Raw genomic sequence first — 24,572 nt, 5'->3', positions numbered from 1 at the left:
CCACCGTGGCTTGTTTTTAAAATGCTGTGCAGGTGACACCAAGCTCTTACAGTATATCCACAGAGCTGAGTATTGCCACAGGGTGCCAAAGGAAGCAAAATAAATCCTTCGTAATAAAGTGGTATTGAAAAGTGACGTTTAATATATGCATTTATGAAGGCCACTGTTGTAGGATTTTTGCTTTCCAGTCGCACAGAAAGATCCATATAGCATATATGGAAAGCATGTAGGAATGCAGAATCTGGGTAGAATATGGGGAGTGAGAAATGTGTATGTTACAACCTGTATTTTAAATTCTGGTTCAGGTAAGGAGCCTTTGCGTGAGCCTGGCTGCCTGGGAGGAGGCAGGTTGTGGCAAGGGCACAAGGGCAAACCTTGTCTTGTTTTCCTGAGCTGGAAAATGAGAGGTTCCCTGAACCACTTTGATTTCTTGAAGTCAAAACCAACTCAAAATTAAGGAAGATACTGCCATAAACAATGATTTATTTCACGTTTGGATACTGACTGCAGCAGTCACTTTGTGTACAGTACATGGCACCCAGTAGTCGCTTCTCTTGCGTCTCGGTGCTTCTCCTGCGTCCTTATTGAAAAGGCATCACTGAGTTTGTCTCTGGTCTTGTTCAGCTGTTTCAGCTCTTTCCCCAATGGAAATTTTCATTTAGTTTTAAAATCATTTGACATGTTTAATAATTAGGTTCCATAAACTGGGATTGTAAAAAAGGATTTAGCCAGCTTAAAAAGGAAGCCTGGTCCTGGAATTTAGCACAATGTCAAATGGGGAAAAGTAAGCTGGTAGTCCTGAAACACCTTGAAGTTATGTTTTCTATGAAGTCTGTCTTAGTGAATGGTAAAAAACCAAACCTTTTAGAAGGGAAATTGTCATCTAATTCTGGATTCCTTGTTTTGGAACAGAGCTGCTGATTCTTCCATTTTTCCTGGCAGCAAATCCTGCCTATTGTATGTGGAACGCAGGCAGGATGTGCTGCCCGCCCAGCGCCCTGCGAAGGTGCTCTGAAGCGTTGACTCGCCAGCAGAGTTGATCTGGTTACTCATGGTAACAAACAAATGCTTTGTTTAAGGAAAATCAGCCAGCAGGGAAGGCTAGCTTTAATTTTGTCTCATGTTTCGGCTGGATGTCTCCTCGCTTCCGCTGAAATCTTTCCAGAGTTCAGGAATGCAGACTTGTCATTTCACCATGAAGTGAACTGCCCTCCCGTGGCATCACCTACCGCCAGCTCCACCTCCCATCTGCAGTGCGTGAGTCAAGGTTTCTGTTTCCACTTTGACATTTGAACTGAGTCACTTGTTGTGAATGTCCAAGATTTTTTGGTTCTTCGTGTCGGGTTTGCTCTTGTTAGCCTTTCAGGGGTGTAAATTTCTACTGTTTTTATGGCTCTGACCTGCTTTGGAGATCAGCCCCTGGGTCAGGATGGATGCCTTGGTGGTAGACGAGACCCTGCTGTGAAGCCAGTGAGATCTCAAATATTGTTTAGATGAAGGTTTATTTTTTTTAATCTCCAGTGCCGGTTTAATAGAGCCTCTTCGTTTTATACATGGAAATGTAAATTCTTTCCTTGTGGAAGATAAACACTGTTATCTCAGGAATTCTCATCTGCTGTTTCCGGATGTATAGAGAAGAATTCTGGCCTGGAAGTGTGAAAGAGCTGTAAAATGAAAAAGTGAGGGGACCAGTTTTAAACCTGCGGGGTGAGAGCTGCTGATGGCTGCCTGCCCTGCTGACGGCTGGGCCCTGCCCTGCTGACGGCTGAGCCGGGCGGTAAGCTGCAGCAGAGCCCTGCACCCTGATCTGTGCTTCAGGCTGGGCTGAGCTGAAGGGCCTTTCTGGAAAGAAGGAAAGAAATAAAATGAATGATGCTATGAAACACTTAGAGAGGAGGCCAATTGGGGACATATGCAATACATTTTTAAAATGTCACAGCAAGCTAAGGTATTGTAATTAACGTGTCTAGAATAAAAAATACAGTCTTTCCACTCTCAAACATCTTGGTTTTTTGCTTGGAGTGAATTAGGGCAATTACTTCTGGCCATGTCATCCCCAAATAGAAAATGGCACCAGCATTTATGTGGCACGAAATATTTCGTGTTAAGTACACTGTTTGCTGTCTTAAAAAGAAGATAAAAATTATTTGAAGAATCAATTTGGCAACAAAAAATTGTGTTGAAAATCTGATACCATAACACTCAGAAATTCTAGAAGTGAAAAGCTAGCTCTGCTCAGGTTTTTTGGCTGTCTGAAGAATCTGACATTCAGCAACTGAGCTGTACTCATAGCCTAAGCTGCTCTTTGCTACCTGTTCCCACCCTAGCACTGTTTCAGCAAAGTTATTTGTCTGAAGGGTGAATCTGGCGAGCTGGTTCGGTTGAAAAGTAACTGTTTCTGTCAGAGTCTTTTCAGTGAGCTTGGCTGCCTGAGCTGGCTTACGCCTCGGCTGAACCGATGGTTGTATCCGTGCGGGAGGAGGACAGCGAAGAACCGAGGAGCTGCTTTTGCAGCTGCCGCCAGCAGCTCGCGGAGCTCTGCACGGTGGGCAGGATGTTGTGCAAACTCAATGTGAAACGCAGTTTGAAAGTACTCTTTTTACGGAATTTGGTAGTTTTATCCTCTATTTGTTAAGGGGTTGATTGTAGCTGTAAGAAATGATTGTTTGGTTTTGTTTTTAAAATTGGTCTTTTAAAATTCACTGCTGAATTTCAATTGAAAAACTTTGTACCAATTGATTCATGTATCCGTTATGCCAGAACTTTTACCCTGCCTAGTGTAGCAGAAAAACTTCACCTTTAGTTCTCAGAAACCTTCCTTTCCCAGGGGACCAGCTCCGTTCCCACTTCCAGTGGAGCGCTGCCAGTCTAGCAGCTATTTCACATTTAGGCAGCTGCTGCGGTAGGGTGTGATGCCAAGCCCCCTGCGCAGAGCCTGGCATCCCCCGGGCTGCTGCTCCTGCTGTGCTCTCTCCCATCCCACGCGAACACTCGCTCTGTCGCCGGAGGTGTCGGGAGGCCCTGGGCTGGGCAGGTCCCCGTTTCCCTGCCACGTGCCTACAGATCCTGCCGTCCAGAAGCACGGGGACGGCTCCTGCACAAACAGCTCGGTGTCAAACAGGGATGTTTGGGGCCCCCGGCGTGCAGGAAGGGCTCGGACAGCAGGGCGTGCTTTCCTCATTAGTAATGGCTTGGAGGGACCTCGTTTTGCAACTGAGAATTAACTGTTTGGACTGTATTGGGTTTAGCTGCTGGGAATGTAAACAGCCATAGCTGCTGTAGTCTGGGCTTCCTAATCTCAGTTTGAGATGGTCTGTGTTCATGATATCTCATGGGGGAAGCTTGCAGTGGAGGGTCTCCAGGCTGACGGCCAGCTACCAGCGCTGCTGGGCTTGATAAAGCCCTTGGGAGCACTCTCTGCAACTAAATCTTCCAATCCTTCATCAGTTTTTAATTCCAGAAGAATTTCTTCATTGCTTCGTGCTACCAACTAGGTAAGATACAAATAAGACCTAACGAGGGATAAGGACTGGAATTTAAGTAGCAGTTAAAAAGAAATTCTGTTATTTTCTATGTTTGCTAGTTCTTTAATCAGCAGAAGGAATTAACATCCCATGAAGCTGCAATTAGATATAAATTTTAAACTAGTAGTACCTGTTATTCAGAGGGAGACAGAGGTACCTTTGACGGTTTGTTGCTTTTTCCCTGGTCAGTAAGGAGATAGGCTGTGCTGCTAACGCAAGGTTGCATTTTCTGTTTCATGATTGTGGTCACTCAAAACCGATATTATTTAGTGGCTCTTTCTTGGCTTCCTTATTAAAGGTGGAATGTGGGTCTGCAGGAAGGGTGAGGTCTTCCCTCTGCATTTCCGAACCTGATATTGTCGTCAGTGGCTTTTCTAAATCGATGCTGGCCTGGCGACGCTGGCCTGCTGCCACTGATGACGGGGGAAGGCATCCCTGACTTCAGAGGAGGAGGTCTGGATTTTCAAGCTGTGACTTTAAATCCTTGATAAATGAGTTAGGTGTACAAAGAGCACTTAAGATAAATATATGAAAATTGTTTTGCACTTCACATAATGATAGATAGTTTGTGGGTAACCATATTTAAAATGGAAACCAACTTCTGCTAGCACATTACTGAGCCATCTTTGCTTTTCACTCAAATGGATATAATTTCCTAGGAAAAGGGAGGGGAAGGAGAAATCAAACTTTTAATGAATCTGAAGTTGTATGTAAGCTCTATTCTGCTCTTTGGTTTTAAATTAATGTTGTGGCTAAAGCCATTCAAAAGTATCCAGTAACTTTATAGTAGTATAATGAAAGGTTCTGTTGAACACAAATATGGAATAACATTAGAAGGAACTTTGTTTCCTCTAAAGATAATTTCTATAAAATGCACTTTGTGATTCTCAATAACTAAAAGTGAATTTACAAAATCTTACAGTAATTTGATTATTGCTGCATGGGTGGGAAAGATTCTGTGAACTCTGTCAATCACTATTCTTGTGATTATCAGCAGTTCAGTGGTTTTAATGATGTGTACATATCCAGTTGTAAGTACTCTGAAAGTTCCTAGAAGTTGTTTTGAATCACGCCACCTGAGGTGGCTGTTTTATTTCCTAAAACTGCCGGTTAGATTTAGGCTGCATGTTCTTTCCTGGTATGTCAGATCTTCGCTTCTGTGGTGTCTGCTTCATATCCCGTCAGTATGTAAGTGTGTCAGCATCCAGGGTGAATGAACTGCTGAGACGCCTTCGTCTAATCTGACTTTCTCTTAGACTGAACCAAATTAGGGACTAGAGAGAGATACAGGTGAGGCAGGGCAAGCTTCGGTTGCGTAATATGGATGTAGAAACCAGTTGCTTTTTTTTCTTAAACTGATCTCTAGGCAGAAGCAGCAAACTGAGACCTGGACATACGTGAAGATGAAGGCAGCTGCTCTCCTATTACTTTTGCTGTAGTCTGTTGTACCTGTACGCCATGTGTGTGGCACTGCTGCTGTCTTGCTGCTTTTCCCAGTTACCCTGGAAAGATTGTGTCCACTAGCAGGTCAGCTGCTGGACCTCTAGTAAACTGTCATGCTCATCTTTTGTTAAAGGCCGATTGCTTTAACTAGAAAATATTAATATGGTTGGAACTGCAAGTAGCTATTCTTAAATATCAAAACTAAATCATTTCCAGTAGGCCACTTCACTTATAAGTGACTACATCAGTTGTTGAAAGAAGTCTGTGTTTTTGGAGATGACACCTTGAGCTGTGTTGTTCAGCAAGCTCATGGCAGGTAAACCCGGTCTGCTCGGCCTCCCTCCTGCTTCCTTCATCCTCCATCTGTGGATCCTGGCGTGCGGCGTGCTGCCTCGAGCAGGATGGGATTTCACCTGACAGGTGTTTGAATTGGTGCCTTTTTATATCCATTGCTTAGGCTGACTTGGTGTTTAAGATGAGCGGTTTGCTAAGATGTATCTCGGTGAGGTACAAAGCTAAAGCGATAGGCCGTTTGATAGCATCGTATAGGCCCTGTGCCACGCAGTCTTTCTTAAAGGTGGGTAAAATTTAACTTCGTGAAAGCTGTTAGTGAAAAGTATCCATTCACCTGTGGAAACCAGCCTGAGAAGAAAATGGTGTTTGAAACCAAAAGCCATGTTCACCATGGTAAATACAGCCCCTTCTTCATGTGAGGCATGTACGCTGTCAAATTCCGTTTTAGAAGCAGAGGTGTCTCCTCTCTTGTGCAGTCTGTTGAAGGACAGAAAACTCTGGCTACTCAAGAATTTTGTGTAAAGCCGTTATCATGCACAGCACTATGTTCCTACAGAAATATTTACTACCTCTGTATTCTTCTACCAAATCAGTTAGCTGATGTGGGTAGTAGTTGCCACTTTAGATTAAAATCTGTTTAAGAATATGCTACACTGTAGCTCTTCCATGTATTTTCTGGTGGGATTTTGCAAGACTTAAAAAAAAAACAAACAAAAAAACCACAAATAATTGCTCTCTAACAGGATGTAATTTCAATCAGACACAGTATTTCTATTTGTGTGGAAAAGTATATTGATCTTGAATGTGCTTTCCTAAACAAATAAATATTACCGTGCTTGCAGTTTGTTGCTATCAAAGTATTTAAGTGGCTTTTGTCTTTATCTTGTTGAGGTTTTGAGCATTACTGTATTCTGGTATTTAATTATTAAACACCTTATGGTTCACAAACAGTTCAAGCAGATAATGTGCCATGAAATTGAAGTCAAATGCTTTAAAAAAACAAACAAAACCCCCAACTTAAAGTAAATCTATATTGTCTTTGGAGGCATTTTGTATGTTCGGCTGATGAGGCCTGATCAAGAAAATGAACTTTCTGTGCGTGAGCAGTCTTGGAGTAGGTTATTAAATGGATTGCAGGATGAGAAGGAAGACGGTGTAGTAGAGGAGGAACTCTGACAGCAGCGGGGGGAAGCTCTCTGACCAGGAAAACCGAGTACTGGAGTACCTGCACGTCCTCTATAGGTTACCGTACGTTACCTCTAGTGGCAATGGTGAATAGGCAAGTAGAAGAGATCACAGGTGAACGAGATTTATCTTTCTCTATTTTATAGATCTAGCAAAGGTAGGATAAAGCAGTGTTATAGCAAATGAGTCAACATCAAACAAATCTGTGTCAACATTAAACAATTTAAAGTTTATGTGCAAACTGGGGTTGGAAGAAGATGTGGAACTTTGTGTAAAGGTTTGGGTATGTTTGAAACAACTGTTAATATTTTGTCTGGAAGTATATGTAAGTATTCAGATATTTTTCTGTTGAGGGTAGGCCTTTACTGGGAATACCATCAACTTTTAAACTTTTTAAGTAATAAATCTTTTCTGTTCTTTTACTATTATTAAAGTCAACAAAATGAGGTAATGGGAGATTTCTGATGAAGGTTGTGTGCATGTAAGGTTAAGGGAAGGTGTTCAGGCTACCATTTCCACTGATTGCTGAAGCTCTGCAGTGGTAAAATATGAGATGAAGTTGGCTGTCCTACTTTTCTTGTGTCTTTTGTATTCCTTTACATCAGTGACTTTACATGACTGACTGACAACATGAAGTGAAATTCACGTGGCTTCAATACATATTTGCATTCTAGTGAAGTTGCGCAGGATTGCAGTTTGCTTTGTGTTAAACCGTGTGCAGTCTGAACTACTGTTAGAGCTTGGTGCTGGGGATTTGGGGAATGCCAGGCTTTCCCAAGCACCCTGGGCAAGTCATCCATGGTCACTGTGCGGGGGCCAGGAGCCAGTGCTACCTACGACATCGTGAAAGTGGTGGTGTTTGCAGCAAGGGTCATAATGGGATTAGAACTTGGAACTGAATGGGTTTTGTTGAAAGCATTGTAGCAATCTTTGACCCTGAACATGCTAATTAGTCTGACAACCGTCTTTTTTCCTCCCTTAGGGCTGAGAAAACCGAGGTGCTCAGTGAAGACCTGTTGCAGGTATTGTAACACAGCTAATATGTATTTTTTCAAATGCGGTTTGTGAAGTTTGAGCCTTCTGAGTTTTGTGGAGTACCTAATGTGGGGGGAGAAGAAAATACTGCAAATGACAGGGATGAAAATAAGGATGTCGCTGGCTGACTTCTTGCCACATGAAAAAACTATGATACAATTTGAGTGGAAAAACTCAGGTACTTCTGTTCCTGAATCAGATCATATGGCTTGATAAGGTGGAAGCATTTTTGCTTTTAATTAGATGAACTAGCTTGTTAAGCATATGAACCATTAGTGCTGATGACTTGCCAGTCTGGTAGAGGAGGATGAGCTGGGAAGAAACTATGATTGGGCACAGCTGGTTTCTGTCTTCATTTCTGTTTCTCTTGAAGAGGTCAACTTGGGCCTTAAGAGAAGTGGCAGACCAACATGCCAACTGCTTGCTAATAGATAACGTCAGTTTTTTCTGAAAGTCTGGAATTGGTCTAAATAAGTGTACAAATGCTTATTGCTTAGCTTGTGATATTTTGTTCTCAAATTTGTCACACTGACATTTGATTTGTTTGCAGACTTGTCATCTTTTTGAAAGTATACCATCTAATTAATCATTCCTTTCATGGTGGAATTTTAGTTGCAACTATTAGATTAACAATGTTGACTGATTACATGGAACAAATTTGACTATAGACTTGCTATACATAGTTTTCTTTCTCTGGTTACTTTGTGAAAGACTTCTTGAAAAAAATGGCAGAACATAAATTGGCCAGGGATGACAGGCTAGCTGCTCCATGGGACCTCAAGCATCATGGTTGTTTCAAGTTGATTACAAAGCATCTTAGTATGCTTAAGTTCAGGACTTGTGTATGAAACATGGAAGCCAAACAAGTGATGGAAGTACTTTTATTTCACATCTCTCCAGCTGTTCAGATTAAAGTAGAACATGAGAGAATGTATCAGCCTTGAAACTTAAATTCAGAACAAATACATGAAACCATCTTGAGTAATGGTGAAATGAGCCAACCTGAAACATTTTACCCTGCTTTTCAGGAGACTGCTTTATTTGAACCACAAATACCTTAACAGTTTGACAATGCTGTTTTTAATTTCTGAAGATATGTGTACAATTAAATGCCATAAAGGATGTTAAGACACCTTGATAGCCTTCAAGGGCCCATCTGTTTTCTTAGTTAGCTGCGGGATAGTAACAAGAAGTGAAAGCCAAAAGTACTGCTGCTTGTTGCCAAAAAAATTTTGCAAGCAAGGCTTTCCCAGGCACAGAGCAGACTGACTACACCCAAGTGGAAGAATTTACTCACTTGTTTGTTTGCTCTTGGGGACTTGTGGAGGGGAGGGAGGCTCTTATCTAACTAAAGAGCTTTAAAACGTGGTACTGTTCACTTTATAAACATGTTTCACGATGTTCTTTTTTTATATTTAGCTCAAGCTTTGACATAGTATTGCCATAGCTTGTTTTTTGAAGTGTAATACACCATTTCAAATATCTCTGTTGTGTTCCTGTCTGAAGACAAGGAATATTGGTCTGGCAATTTGGAATGGACAAGGAAATTCGGTACTGGAAAGGCTTCTACAATAGACCCGCTTTCTGGGATGCCCTTCTAGCATATAATAAAGCAGTTGTGTGATGTTTTGTACACTGAACATGCCCTGTGGGTACAGACAGCATGGCCTGTAGGTCACATCTTCACTTCAAAGGTAGCTTAATGGAGATTAATGTCCTTCATGGTTTTCCTGACATCTTTGAACTAAAAAGTAGATCAGAGAGGAGCGTATATTATCATGAAGTTTTAGGGTCATGTTCCTCCTATCAGTCTTCTGTCCTCTGAGTTTGGCTTCCAGACTGCCTGGAAAGAGGCTGTTGGGAATCTGTGTGCTGCAGAGTCTTTCCAAGGAATGTAAGCCACCATGCATGGCTGATGAGGGCTGTGTTAGTCTGCTGGGATCTGTAAGATGATTCAGTTACAGGATGTCACCATGTTTCAGGCATGGAAAAAAACTATGCTCAGTATTTTAAGAAGTCTTAACTACGTGACGAAGCAAAAATAAAAGCTTTCACAAATAGTGTATGGTTTAGAATATGTTGGTGGTGTTTAATTTTGAGGATAACAAAAATTAATCTTCTTAGCTGCAACAGTAGACCACAAACAGTACGTTCTTGTTCATTTGTCTTCGTACAGACTTTCTTGAAGTGGACTTAATTTTGAGCTTGTTGAAATATGCTCTGTAAGTAAAAGGCAATGCCTCGTGCTTTCAGAGCAGTCCTTGGGCAGTTTCTCTGCACCTTACTCTACTGTAATAGATTTTTACTAAGCTTTTTGAGCACTTCAACTTGGATTGATCTTGTGGCTATCAAGAGCTTTTAGTCCCTTTAGTGCCTTCTGTAGCCAGTGAAACTTCAGTCTTCCTACATTGGTCCTTCAACTCGCCAGCCCTCCTATACTGGTTCTTTTTCACCTTCCCTTCGGACTTGCAAAGGCTGCTGCTGGGCGGCGCAGCGCCAAGACCCAGCTGTGGGGGCTTCTCCAGGCTACAGCTTAGCAGAACTGCTGCTCCTTTCTTCTGAAAGGAAATGGGGACCCCAGTCCTGCACTTGCTTGAGTGTTCAGGACAGGGCTCCTGTGTGCAACAGCAGCGATTCTGTGCTGATCCTCACCAAGTCCCCGTCTGTCTGTGCCTCCCTCCGCTGGCATCTTCTTCCTTGCAGCTTCTCCCAGCCTGCACCCCCAAAGGCTGCTCTTCTGTCCCCTAAAGGGACACAGCTATCCCTTTTAGTAGCTGTGGTTTTTACTAGCTGCTTTTGTTGGGACCTAATTACATCCTTCCAGTTGTAACCACATTAGGGATATACACATCCCATCGTAGTAGTGCCAAATATACCTGTTGGGGAGGAAAAAACATGTAATTCTTACCTGGAGGTATAACATTCTCAGTAAGATTTTATAGCATTTCATGTTCATTAGAACATAGCGGTCTGCCTTCTCCAGAAAAACCAACAGTCTGTCTCCTGCTTTAAATCCAGGAACAGTGCCTGGATCCAGGAACAGGAGCTAACACGGGGCATAATAACTTCGCCCTAAAATTACTACTGTGTCAGCTAATCTGTATTTATCATTGATAGGAAAGCTGGGGAGAATTAGTGCCCTCCTGAAAATATATTATATATATAGGAGTGACTTTAGAGCTGTATCAAAAACTGGAGTCTCTTCAGATTATTTCTACAGATGAAATCCACTTTTTTTCTTGCTTTTTAAATAGAAGCCATTCCAAAGGGCCTCCTTTTATTCTTGATGAGTCATCAAAATGCAGATAAACTGCATTCTTTTGGTGCTGTACATAGAGAGCTCGGTGCTGTAAGCAGTTCTATCCCAGTGCTCATCATTTTGTTTGCTTTTGGTGTTCTTTGAAATAAAATAGTCCAAATTCCTTACTTAAAATCCCTTAAAAGAACAGTTTATTAATGTATATCTTTGTCATATTCACAGTCTATGTATTAAGCCATGTTTCAAGTTATCTATGATAAACAGAACTATTGTTTGTGCATTGATGTCTTTTTTTTTTTATTCCACGCCCCTTTTCAATCCCATTAATCTCTTCTTGATAATACTGTTTTGCTTAGCATGTAGGAACTTTGTCCTTGTATGTAACGGCCAGAGAAGGAAAACTTGCAGTATATTGGTTTGGCCTACTGTAAAGAAGTGGCCAGATATGTCTTTCGATATGTCTTTCGCCTTCTACTTTAGAAGGTCACAATGAAAAAGTATGAGAATTTTCCCACAATTTTCTCTCGAAATTAGTGTTAGATGTCTGCATGTGCCATTCATCTCAGATGGCAAGTATTAACCTGATTCTCTTTTGCCGAGACAAAAAGTAGGGGCAACATCTTTCTCCCTCTTCCACTCTCTTGTGAGCATCGCGAGCTCCAGATGAATTGCTGTAGCACTGAGGGGGGAAAAAAAGCAATGTAAATCTCTTTCCAAGCATTTTTGCTGTCGGGCATTTCTGCTAAGCATCTGAACTTCTTCTAAGCTGTAGAACTTGAGAAATACGCAACCCAGAACTAAGTGTGGTACACGAGGAAGATCTTCTGCTGAGGCCAGGGAAATAACTTCTGGTTTTTGTTTTGTTCTCTCTTCCTCCTCTCTCCCCCTCCTTGCCGACTAGATCGAGAGACGTCTTGACACTGTGAGATCTGTTTGCCATATTACACAGAAGCGATTAATTGCATGTTTTCAGGGCCAGCATGGTACAGATCCGGATAAGAGACATGTAAGTACAATTGCCCTTTGGCTTGTTTTCCAAGACTAGTCTGAATATGGTCTGGCCTTCTAAATACTGATCAGCTGCTATGCCTCAAATTATCCAAGGGAAGAAAAATTCTGTAAAATCATCTCACATGTTGACATTATTTGGTAAAATGCTAGCTGCAATTCCCCATCCAAATATAGTAACACAACCTTGGAGTACCTTAGTAGTGTCAGGACACTCCCGTGTTTCTGCAGTGTGCTGAGTAGTTACAGCTTTCATGACACCTAAGAAGAGAAGATACTCTGCAACTCTGATCAAGCTCCTCATATTTAGAATTACCTTTGTGCACTGATATCTCCAGTTAACTGTAAATGTTTATCTGTACACATTTGATTTCTGCCCCTCTTTGGCATAGCCATAGGTAGGTTTTCTGAAAATGTTAGAACCAGAAATAATTAACATTCAAGTTTTCTCCTTTATTGAGTAATAGAGACCTCCTGAAAGCAGGGGCACACAGAACAAACCTCTGCAGAGAGATAAATGCCAAGCTAGTTGCTTCAATCTCAAGTTAACTACTGTCAAAGACAAATAAACAGCTTTGAAATATATTTTGGGCCAGTCATTCCAACTAAAACAGAGAAGAAAATGCTTTTCAAAGTATCTGAGAACAGGAGTCTTAGGGCTTGAAAGTTTTTGTGACTTGGCGTTTTCTTAAAAGTCAAAGAATGTGCTGCATATGTGTATAATAGAAACCATATGGAAGAAGAGAAAAATCTTAGAGAGGACATACTGGGAAAGCTGGAGAGGGTGAATAGCGCTAAGCTAAGCACTGTTCCTTCTGTTCCATAGAAGAAACTTCCTCTAACAGCTCTTGCTCAAAATATGCAAGAAGGATCTGTCCAGCTAAGTGATGAAACTCTGTTGGGGTAAGTGTTTGGCTTTCTTTATAAGTTGCAGTCTGTCATTTTATTGCCTGCAGGGCTCTAATTAGAGACTTTGGTTACACAAAGGCTGTTTTCAATCTAATGAAACTAATATTTCTAAATTCTGCCTGTAATCCAAAGGGAGAAAAAGTGAGCAGGCATTTCTTTTTGAGTGATTCTGGGGGCAAGTTTTAGACTTGCTCTGAATTGTATTCCTGAGGCTTCTGATCCTCAGCTAACTTAAAAGCTTTTGAAAACAGCTTTTATGCTTGTGGATTAGTACAGTCGTCATCTCCATTTAAAGTTTAAAATGTAGCATAACTACTGCATTCTGCAGGTTTGTGTTAATGATTTAAATAATGCCAATTTGCATGAATGGCTTCTAGTTTAAAATAATGCCGTTTTCCTTATACTGGCAAAGCGCATATTTGCAACTTACAAGAAAGTGGCTAAAACAAATGAGCATCATTATGCTGAATTCCTGGAGCAAATGTGTTTCCTCATTGCTGATGGGAATTGTAATGGAAACAGTGTGGAATGACCTTTAAAACCTTTGTGTGCATTTTTGTGAGCTGTTGCAGGAGATTTAAACATGGATAAAAATCTTAGAGAATTGGGTTTTCCCTTAGAACAAGCTTAAAACAAAGGTCAAATCATGGTTTTGGAACCTGAGGCTGCTGCATATGTGATTGCTTAGCATTATGGTGTTAAGACTTTCTCACATTAAAGGGGCTTAGGAGAAAATTAAATACTGCATAGAGCAATTTTCCTGCACCTGGTGGCATGGAAGGATGGGCTTTGAAATAAATACTAACTCCTCTGCCCTTAGGGACAGTATAATCACCTGGAGGACTTTAAACCTCCAAAAATGTTGTAATGGCTAGGGAATTTTAGAAGACAAAGGTTTAACAACACTCCTTGCCTGTCCCAAATTTGCCCGTGATGGCATAGAGCATCTTGGGTTTATGCCATTAAGTAATGCCTTGTTTTATACCATGCAAAGCTTTCCAAGAGGATAGCAGATGACAAAGGGCCACCACTGTTTTGTTTTGAATCTTTCTTCTTTAGTCAGTAGTAGCTCACATTACAATTTCCTACAATTCTTAAAGGAAAATGCTAGATACGTGTGGTGATGCAGAGAATAAACTGGCAATGGAGCTCTCTCAGCATGAAGTACAGATCGAAAGAGAAGTTTTAGATCCACTGTGTCTGCTAACAGAGGTAAGTCACTTCAGCCTGGCTGAAGAAATAAATCTGGATTTATGTATAAACTGAGGAAGAAGGGTTTACCTCATTGCTAATAATAAAACTGTTTTACGGAGTCACGTGTCAGTGGTGGAAAGCAGATATGAAATCTACAAAATGTAGTTTATTACAATACACAATTTTAAAATAAATGTAAGCCTTAAATTCTTGTTCTAGACAGAGATCCCGAACATTCAGAAGCAGAGGAAGCAGCTTGCGAAGCTGGTGTTGGACTGGGATTCTGCAAGAGGAAGGTCAGAAATAGTTTTAATTACTAGGTCCTTTTCATGTTAACTTCTTGTTGGCATCTCATGGCATCTGATCTGATGCTGGTACTTACTTCTGAAATGCTACTGTATGCATGTTAATACTTTGCTGAAAAAAGGCAAACTTAAATGTAAGTTATTCAAAACATGACTCATGAGTGCTAGATCCAAACACAATAAAGATTTTGGAGCTCTTGCATGCCTATATATAATTGGAAAAATGCTGAAAACTCATCTTCTTCCCAGTTCACGTAAGTTGTCAACTTAAAAAGGAATAGGAGTCTAATTTTGTAGCTGTGCCAAGTGCTTTTACAGCATTAGATTGAACCATCTCATTGGTAGGGTCCTAGGTTTTTTGGCTCACCCTGAAGTCCCTTTAAACAGTCTTAAACTGTGGTGATAATTTATGCAGCATTTTCTGGGACTGGTAGTTCTAACATATTATATACCCATGTTACAGGCTGTAGAGAATGCAGGATTTCTTGTGGATTTTTATAGTTGTTTAGCTGTTTGTGAATTATGCCAGCGTGTCATAAATGGTGTGTTTTGAATACCTTCCTTAGTTCTGTTGGAAAACCTCTGAAACCATTAGGTTTGTTTTCTGTCAAAAGAAACCAATTTCAAGGGAGCCATAAATGCAGATTCTTGTTTAATATTAGTTTTCACCAAATGACTGAAGCTTTTCTTCCACAGATATAACCAAGCCCACAAGACTTCAGGAACAAATTTTCAAGTGCATCCTTCGAAAATAGAATCTCTTAAGGAAGAGATGGATGAAGCTGGAAACAAAGTAGAACAATGCAAGGTATGACAAGATGAGTCTCTGTCCTTTCCGTACCTCTCATTAGCAACAGTAGCGATCAGAATATAGCTGCTTCTGTAAGCCTTGTACCTGGAACTGGCTGTCTGATTACTGCAGTCGCAAATTACGTGGCTGTTAACAAACTGCATGTCTTAAAGGTATATTAATGCTAGCTGATCTCTGTCTGAATTGCTTTAACTTAACAAGAAACTTTGTTAGGTTTTTAAGATGGGTGTTTTACATTATTTTCTGTTTCAGTCTGAGACAGTGACGAGAAGGAATTGTGTCTTAGCCTTGACTGAAATGTTCAGGGTGTCTGGGTGCTTCAAGCCACTGAGCTACCTGGATGAAATTCAAGCTGCTGACATTCTGACTGTTATGGCTCAGAGCAGTTCACATTCAGTTTCACTTCTCAGTTGTGAAACACTGCATGATGCTGCAGTTGAGCTGAGCACCACAAGCCTTTTAGTAGTAGTTGTCTTTGTATGCAGAGATTGACTGTAAATAACATACTGCCATACAATCCAATTGTTGACTTCAGTGGGCAACTGCTTTGCTATATAAAAGTTAGGCATTTGGAATGAATTTTGCTTGGAAGAATACGTGTAGCAGGCAAAACAAACATGTACTTCTGTCTTTCTGTCAAAGTTGAAATGCCCCTGTAAATTTGATGTACAGTTTTGCATTTTTTTCTTTTTTAAAGGATCAACTAGCAGCAGACATGTATAACTTTGTGTCTAAAGAAGGGGAATACGCTAGATGTTTTGTTATGGTGAGTATTTTTTCAGTATGACTTTGATTGCAGCACGTAAGTGCATAGACACTCAATTCTCAAAGACTATATTTTGTGTGCTAAACCTTCTAGTCTTATATTATGTGCTCATCAGAAGCTAATGCTCTTTTTGTTTTTAAAATGTGGCTTCTGTTCTCAGTTATTAGAAGCACAAGCAGATTACCATAGAAAAGCATTAGCAGTCATAGAAAAGGTCCTACCCGAAATTCAAGCCCATCAAGGTAAAGTAACCTGTGCTCTGGCTGATGCTTCTCCTTGCCTGTGCCACCTATGCACAATATTCTCCTCCTTTATCTTGATTCTCTTGCATGCAGACTTACTTAATAAGGCCATTTTGATCTACTTAACAATTTTACATTCCCAAGCATAATTCCATCTTTGTGTTCTCTGGAGATCTCCAGCCATATTTTAACACACTAATAAAATATTAAGGATCTGTCTGATACCCAAGATGGTAAAGGAAGGATTTTTCTATTTGCTTGCACATCTTCCTTGATATCATGTGACCTTTTGCTAATTCATACCAGGTTTCTTAGGCAAATGAAAATTCCATTTTGATTTAGGAAGGTCTTAGGGTCCTTGATTTTTTTGGAATGATTACTAGACAATTATTAGAAAAACTCGTCTTATTCTAAGGAGCTTGACTTTTTTTTCCTCCTTTTATGCAATCCTTTTTCTCAGTGTGCACACTGCACCACACCTGGCTAATGGAGTGTTCAGATTGTGTTGAATACCAGCAGTTAAGAAGAGCGAGTAATACGGCTTCATTTCTTCCCCATGCTACTAAGCTTTCCGTTGTCAGTGGGAGTTAAGGTGTATCATTAATGGTTTGATATGAAGATGCACTGTGGGTTGTTGAAATTGCTGTACTGTCTTAATCTTCTAATTGCTTTGAAGAAGAATTAGGCTGAACAAAGTCTGACAAAAATACAATCTGAGGAAGATTCAAGTATCTTCAGTTGTGGACCACATGCAAGTTGTAAAAGATGAACCATTTAAATGTATTAATAGATATGAGCATCTTGCTGAAAGAGAATATAGAATATCTGTACTCTGTCAATCTGATGGGAGATGAGGTAATGCAAATGAATCATAGAATCATTATGGTTGGAAGAGACCTCAAAGATCATCAAGTCCAACCATATACCTGATGCCACCATGCCCACTAAACCATGTCTCGAAGCGCCACATCTAAACATTTTTTGAACACCTCCAGGGATGGTGAGTCCACCACCTCCCTGGGGAGCCCGTTCCAATGCCTAAATGATGCTTACACAGCATCAGGGCTGCAGTAGGGCTGTATGGAAGGTTCTCTGTTATGGATATGCTGCTTTAAACTTTTTTGTTGTTGCTTAGCTGCTTTGTACGAGCTTGTCATATGATAAATGCTTTAGAACAGATTAGTCTTCCTAGAACATGGGCTAGGACGCATGGTGTCTAAGTGTCCAGTGTCTAAGATCTAAGAGTAAGGCATTGCTTCAGTTGTGTTTCTAGCTGTAGTGTAAATTACTGTGACTTTGAACAATTACTAAGATTTCTCTTCCTAGTGTTTGCTGTAACTTGCAAAGTGTTTGCTGTAACTTGCAAAACTGGGGAAAATGACATTTGCCTTTCATGGTGTGTTTACGAATGAGAGGAACTAAAGCCTATGGGATGTAGTTAATGTGGCTTTGTAAACAAAAAGGGTAAATTAAATCCTTTGCGGAAACACATTGTGTCTTCAGAGGAGTCTTTCAAAGTCTTTGTCTGTCTTGACCTTTTTTCCACATAAAACAAATAATGCATCTGTACTAACAATCACCTTTTACATCTGCATTTTTTCAATTGAGGCAGTAGAAATGGGTGAAAAAGTAAATTGCAGGGAACAAGACATTCACGTTCAATTTGGAGAAACTTGTGCCAATTTTGACTTTCAGAATTAAGCAACAATCAAGAAACTGAAATGAAAATTTGTGCAGGCGTTACAGTGATGGGCTGTCAACGTGGTAATTCTAATGTAAGACACTGAGGCTGTTAGCATCCATTTTAAGTTGCTGATTCCATAAATCAGCAATAAACTTCATGTTAACAGCTGTTTTTATCCACCTTAAATACAGTTAAAACTAAGATCAGCCCAGGTCATGCAATCTGGACAAAATTTTTCTCAGAGTCTTGCAAACTTAAGCTTCTTGGTGTCTTTGCAAATCAGAATTAATGTAATTTACAGCCATGTGGTGGCACTTGTGTTAAGGCCTAGTGGGACATGCACTTGCGGTTATACAAAGGATTTGCATGTGATATTCCATCCAGAAAGATGCAGAAGTATTTTTTTCTTGAACACCAGCAGGCTTGTTTTCTCTTTATTCATGATATAAGGGACTTTACCAGTCAAGGGCTGTAAAACTCCTACTGTATTCTGAAAATTTCTTTGCTGTCCTGGAGGCTTTTTTCTTTTCTTGTCTGGAACATAATTCAAGTGTGTGTTAGATATTTTGCTCAGTGTTTTGATACTCTCCAACTAGACAAATGGACTGAAAAGCCAGCTTTTGGAACTCCATTAGAAGAGCATCTCAAGCGCAGTGGTCGTGAAATTGCAGTCCCTATTGAAGCCTGTGTAATGATGCTTTTGGAAACGGGAATGAGAGAGGAGGTAGGTAATAACATGTAACATGCTATGAAGGACAGGAAAAAAGAGCTCAGTCAAACTCACAGACTGTTATCTGTACTTTTTAACAAGTTGCTTAAGTAATTTTGTTCATTAGTATAGATGATAAATCTTTTGCAACAGAATAACCTTCAACGCTATTTGAAGTATCTTTGAGATGAATGCTTCTAGAATGAAAAATTAGGAATGGGCCATGGGTGAGAGGGAACTAAAACATTGTCAGATGGCAGTGACACATTAAGAGCCAGCTAGGTCGTAACAGTGTAAGGTGAAGACACCAAACTAGAAACTATTCTGAAAGAGGCTGTCATGAAACTTCTGCTGTTTCATGCTTGTACTAATGTGCTGTTACCAGTCATATATTTTATTTTTATTATGCAGGGCTTATTCAGAATTGCTGCTGGAGCCTCAAAGTTAAAAAAGCTGAAAGCTGCCTTGGACTGTTCAGCTTCCCAACTTGATGAATTTTATTCTGATCCCCATGCTGTTGCAGGTATTGTGAATGTTCTGAATCAAAACCGGGTATAAATTGATACAACACAAGTTTATGCTGTTCATTTAACTGTTGACTCACTGCAGTGTAAGATGCTGATCTCTGCAGATAAACTATGAATGAAAATAAATTGAAAGTTCACTTCATTGCACAACTTAACACTGATAGGTATAGGGTACACATGTTCATCACACTTGATGTATTCATGTCTGCTTGACGGAGTGGTGTTTAAAATTCAGGTGATCATAATAATCCAAATATCATATTTCCTCTCGTGACAAGAGTGTTAAAATGATCAAGGAAGATTAAAGCCATATGTAGACCTTTAGTAAGGTCTTTGTTCTGAAGAGATGATTCATAGTTTTACAGTACATGTTTCTGTCAAATTACAGTAATTACTGGAAGACTTTTTGTGTTAAACGTTGAGCAGATATACTATAGAAGTGTCAGGTCTTCTCACTGTTTCACTGAACTTGTGTACTATTGCATAGATAAAATTGCAAATCTAAGGACAGAATTTTAAACGAAGACTGGAAGCATTGGCTAAGAAGTTAGCCTGTTTCTGGTCTGCATTGCAGGTGCCTTGAAATCCTATTTGCGAGAGTTGCCAGAACCTTTAATGACCTACAGTCTATATGAAGAATGGACGCAAGCTGCAAAGTAAGCATACTAAAAATAGTTATATAGGAAAACATTCCACATATTTTTATTAGATTTGGTTCTTAATATATTAATTCAAAAGAAAAGAGCAAGCTCACCCAGTTTGCTTTCTTATTTCTGCTCTAACAGGTAAATATTTTGTGTAACATTGTTTTAAATTTTATGGTTTATCCTAATACTAATTGCACAAAAATGTGGTGAAATACCTATTTTGTGTTTAAACATAAGGGCTGCTTCAGGCTATTGGCTGCACAGTATTGATGCTTAAGCAGTTTTCTTTCGTTGCGGATAGAGATAATTCAGGATTTGACTAGCAGGTTACTGAATACACAGCAGTGCATTTATTTGGCATAAATGGAAGGTTATACAGTCATCCCTTCACTGCAGAAACAACAATTTTCTGATCTGAAAGTAATATCTAAGGTAATTTTTTTTTCCCTTTCAGTATTCAGGACCAGGATAAGAAGCTACAAGAGTTATGGAGAATTTGTAACAGATTACCTAAGCATTATCATGCTAATTTCAGGTACGTATGAACATCTCCTGGCTTGCAGCACAGCTGCTTTGATGCTAGAGTACTACGTTTCAAAGCTGGTTAACCAAAACTCTAATCCACATTTTTTTTGCCTTGGCCAAATTCAGTTAGGTTTATAAAAGGGCATCCTGTTTTATCAAGTAGTTGGCGTGCATTGGTGGTGGTAGACTTTTTCTGCCAAGTTAATTCACTATGATTGTAATGAAATAGTGATACATAGAACTCTTCTACTTAAGGGTCATGTGTTCACAGTAGTATGTGACTTTTCACCAACTGTGCTCTTCGTTGTATTTTCCAGTCTTGGAAATCACCTGGATGTATCTTACACGTGTTGTTTTTCCTTTTGGTTTTGCTTTTTGGGAATGAATCAGAACAAGACCCACTCTGGTGACTCTTAGAAGTGTGGAAGTTCCATTACAGGATGTGAAAATAGCTGTTGAGTAGGCATTCTCAATCTAAACGTTTTTTCTGACAATGTAGTAGTTCTGTAGTTCCATTTTGCTAAGATGGGAGATTCCTGAGTAGAAACTTAGTAGCCAGCTGTCAAGCAAGAAGGCTGTTCGTCTTATTTCTGTTTTCTTGGGAGTTGTCTTTGCGAGTTCTTGAATTTTTACTTAGTTGCTTTCAACAAGAAATGCTCTTGGTTCCTGCTCTTTAATTATTTCTTTCCTTCTTGTAGGTATTTAATCAAATTTTTAGCAAAGCTTGCACAGAACAGCGATGTTAACAAAATGACACCCAGCAATGTTGCAATAGTCTTGGGCCCCAATTTGCTATGGGCAAAGAATGAAGGGTAAGTTGTTTTAGGAAAGCTACAAAACAGAACTTCCATGAAGCTGTAGAATTTCTTGTCATTTTTAAATTGTTTTAAATCATGTGGACTATTCACAGCAACAGACTATTTACCTAAAAAATATTTCAAATATTCTTTCAACCTGTGCCTTCAGATCCTTTTAGGCATGCATCTTTTTAGGAGTGTTTTCAAATGCGACGAATGTTACTGAATAGTCTAGGTTTCATCGAAGTGTGAAGTTGTTCTTTATGTGGTACTTAGGAGTCTTGATACATCAAGCTTAGCACAATTTGTCATTTAGATAATGTGACTTTTTAAAAATTTTCTTACTTTAATAGAACTCTCTATAAAGTGTTCTACAAATTTCTCCTGCAGATCCCTTGCTGAAATGGCAGCAGCAACTTCAGTCCATGTGGTAGCAGTTATTGAGCCAATTATTCAGCATGCAGACTGGTTCTTCCCTGGAGGTAAATTCTTGCCATAGTTAAAAGAATTTTGTATTTGTGATAACCCTACGCAGGTAAACCTCCAGTAGCTTTTTGCAGTGAGGCACCGTTTTGTATATGTATGTCTTAGGATGTGTTCTGTCTGTGTCTTTCTCAGATCAAGATTTCAATGTGTCTGGGGCATTTGTTGCAGTTCCTGCTGTTAATTCAAATCACTTGTCACACACTGGGAATGAATATGAATCTGGGACACTGGAGCGGAAGAGGCCTGTTAGTATGACTGTAATGGAAGGGGATTTATTGAAGAAGGACAGGTATGTTTCATTCTCAGGTTAGGTTTCAGTTATTAGCCCACTCCTGAGGACTTGACTACTGAGGAGGCTGTAGTTGGACACACTTTTACTGGTCTCGGGAAGAGAATTTAATGGAAATCCTATAGGTAACAATAGTGATTTATTTCCCCTCCATGTTGTTGCAGCCTGAGGAAGGTTCAAAGGTAATGTACTGGTATTTGCTTCCAGTTATACTCTATGCATGATAAAAAACATGATAAAAAACAAGCAGGTAATTACTGCTTCCAATTACCATTTTCCTATTACAGATTTGGGGGGTCTAAAATCCACTGAAACAGAAGTGTATATAGTAGCATCTATCAGTATCTAACTTCTGATATTCCATGGCTTCTTTTTCAAAGCCCATAAGCTGAGGTGGTGTTACCTGGTGCCTTCATGATAAGACTTCTGAGTTGATGATGGTACAGTATACCACAGCAAACAGTAGAACGTTAAAAAATAAAAATAAAACGTGCTGTTTTCCCATATAACATGTAGTGTAATGTTCATTTATTATCACTCATATCACGAATATTCAAGTGATGTGCTATTTTGTTTTTAGCTGTTTATGCAAATGTTAAATTGTTACCTGAGTGTTAACTATGGCTAGCCACAGGCAAATTTATCAGCACTGTCAGAGGAAGAAGAAAATCAATTCAAGATTGACTGTCTTTAACTCAACAAGAATAAAATCAAATTCTAGAATGAATGTGCTGTATGCATTCTGAAATCTGGTAGAATTTTAGTCTGTTTATCGGTAACACAAATCATAGAGTATATCCAGTGGCTTTTTTTGTCTGTCTTGAAATCTGTACTGCAGCTTAGTGTGTAATAGAAACAAAATTCATGTGGCAAAATGTACTCAGTGAGGAGATACTCTGGTATGTAAGGAAATGTATGTATTTACATGTAAAGTTACTGAGTGGCTTGACCTCATTGTCATCAGTGTCTGTCTTCAAATGTAATTGGGTAGTTTATTCCACTTATGTGTAGCTTAGCCCTCTGTGTGGATAAGTCAAATAGTGTTGCATGTCTTAACATTAGTCGTGTTATATGCAGAAAGTTGAAGCTTTCCTCGTTGCTGCTTTGCATGCTAAGCAACAGGGGTTGCATTTGTCTTTGTGGGTTATAACATCCACTTGTCCTGTTGCTTCAGTTACCTGGTGTTGGCTGGCGTGGTGTGTTTACTCTCTCTTCTTTCTGTAGCTTTGGTGTCAAGGTTATGGACTTCCAAGCGAATCCTCGGAGATGTGGCACTATAAATAGAAAGCACACATCCCCAGCTTTCCAGCCACCCCTTCCACCCACGGAGGTTGGTGTGCTGGCTCAGTCTGGGGTGGAGCAGCACTCACAAGCTTCTGTGGCTGAAACAAGCCCAGTGGGTGCTGGTTTTGCTCTCTCTGCTGGCACAGCAGAACAGTTACAAAGTCAAGGAAATGAGGATGTCAGGTAAGAGGCATGGCTTCTGCTGGCAGTGGCTTAGCAGGCTGCTTCAGCAGCAAACTGATATGTCAACTGTATCTGCTGCACAAGGCACCTCCTCAAACTGGAATGCATGTTGTCATGTGTAAAGCCTTTTCAGGCGTGGGCAGAAGCACTCTGCAGGAGCTTTCTTGCCATGTGTGTTGTTCCAGAATTGATCTTCTAAAATAACATACATTGTTCTGTATGTTCCAGAATTGATCTTCTAAAATAAAAGAATTCTCGGGGGGGAAAAAACAGTGGTGAAAAAGACTGTACTTCTACTACCCATGTTGACCTTTCCAAGTTATACTCTGGAGGTATCCACACAGTATGACTATCAGTTTGCTACTGAAAGATCAAAACCTACCAGTGGCAATACTAGAAACCTGCTGGTCTTGTTCATTGTTTCTTGTACATGTTCTCTGGATATGTCTCTTTTTTTTTTTTTTCCTGTAGCAAGTGTTAGTGATGACCAAACTTGCTTGCTAGAAAACTGGAAGTCAATTTATCGTATTTCAATATTAGTTTCTTTAGGACTAGCATGTATGCAGGCCTTTTTTGCTACTTGATTACTATTGAAGCTCTGTGCAATCGTGCCCCCAGTATTAGCATACACAGACTCCAAGAGTAATTGCAGTAGCTTTGACTCTTCCTTTCATGTGTGGGGAAACAGCACTTTGCTTTCAGTATTTGTGCGGTCTGAGAGATATACCAAACCACACGTAAAGGCCTGTAGCACACTCAAACATCGATGTCTCGCACAGAGTCTTAGGGTGAAACACCGCCGTGGACTTCGATGCAGCACTGACTCTTTTTCGTATAGCTCCTGTTTACAGGTGACACTTTTACAAAAACAACTCCTCATCCGGAAATCCCCTGCAGACTAGTATTTCCTCCACAGATATCTTTTGTGGCAGAGGCAGCTAAAACGAAACCTTAAGAGTAGTGTCTAAAAGCTGCCTTTACAATCTGCACAGACTCTGTGTTCAAGTACTTGCAATTTATGAACAGCATCTGGAGAAATTAGCATCGCAGTGTGCCAGTAAAAGTGATTAAAAGTTAGTCCTTTTGAGATGAGTAAGACGCTGCAAGACACTATAGAGAAATGACTGAAGACTGCAAATGCAGAGCAAGAAGAAGGGGGCACTGACCAGTACCACCTCAGTTGGTTCGTACGCCAATGCTGTGTTTCCCTCCCGGTTCTGTTGTCTTCATAGCCAAAGGTCAGGGAGAGCTGAGTTTCCTGAGCTGAATCTCAAAGGTTTTACGGGGGTTGCTCCCTCAAGACAAGTTCTGGTCTCCCAGGAAGGTAAAAGCTTAATGCCAGGTAGGGTGGAGAGAAGACTTCAGCCAGACGATGGCAGGAAAAGAACCACTGCTTTCTTTACACCCAGCTCTTGCAGTCCCTGGGCCTTCCCAAGGGCTTCCAAAGGCCCCAGAGACTTCAGCAG

The 24,572-nt window shown here is 40.2% G+C and overlaps 1 protein-coding gene across 1 annotated transcript in view; it reads left to right on the top strand.

Annotated features, from left to right (window-relative positions):
• Nucleotides 1-7,244: 7,244 nt before the first annotated feature.
• The window catches only part of ARHGAP17 (Rho GTPase activating protein 17), a 24,848-nt gene continuing 7,520 nt past the window's right edge, over nt 7,245-24,572 (top strand). The window contains exons 1-17 of the mRNA XM_009705116.1: nt 7,245-7,366; nt 7,429-7,468; nt 11,642-11,746; nt 12,575-12,651; nt 13,758-13,869; nt 14,071-14,147; nt 14,853-14,964; nt 15,665-15,733; nt 15,894-15,975; nt 18,256-18,383; nt 18,780-18,891; nt 19,470-19,551; nt 19,997-20,077; nt 20,766-20,879; nt 21,255-21,346; nt 21,483-21,639; nt 22,864-23,106. Of these exons, the coding sequence (XP_009703418.1) occupies nt 7,245-7,366; nt 7,429-7,468; nt 11,642-11,746; nt 12,575-12,651; nt 13,758-13,869; nt 14,071-14,147; nt 14,853-14,964; nt 15,665-15,733; nt 15,894-15,975; nt 18,256-18,383; nt 18,780-18,891; nt 19,470-19,551; nt 19,997-20,077; nt 20,766-20,879; nt 21,255-21,346; nt 21,483-21,639; nt 22,864-23,106 (1,805 nt within the window). The remainder of the gene's footprint in view (nt 7,367-7,428; nt 7,469-11,641; nt 11,747-12,574; nt 12,652-13,757; nt 13,870-14,070; nt 14,148-14,852; nt 14,965-15,664; nt 15,734-15,893; nt 15,976-18,255; nt 18,384-18,779; nt 18,892-19,469; nt 19,552-19,996; nt 20,078-20,765; nt 20,880-21,254; nt 21,347-21,482; nt 21,640-22,863; nt 23,107-24,572) is intronic.

Source organism: Cariama cristata, unplaced genomic scaffold (genome assembly GCF_000690535.1).
Source record: "Cariama cristata isolate BGI_N322 unplaced genomic scaffold, ASM69053v1 scaffold6588, whole genome shotgun sequence".
Taxonomy (NCBI): Eukaryota; Metazoa; Chordata; class Aves; order Cariamiformes; family Cariamidae; genus Cariama; species Cariama cristata.
Note: the sequence above shows the minus strand (reverse complement) of the source record. Positions and strands in the feature narration are given on the sequence as shown.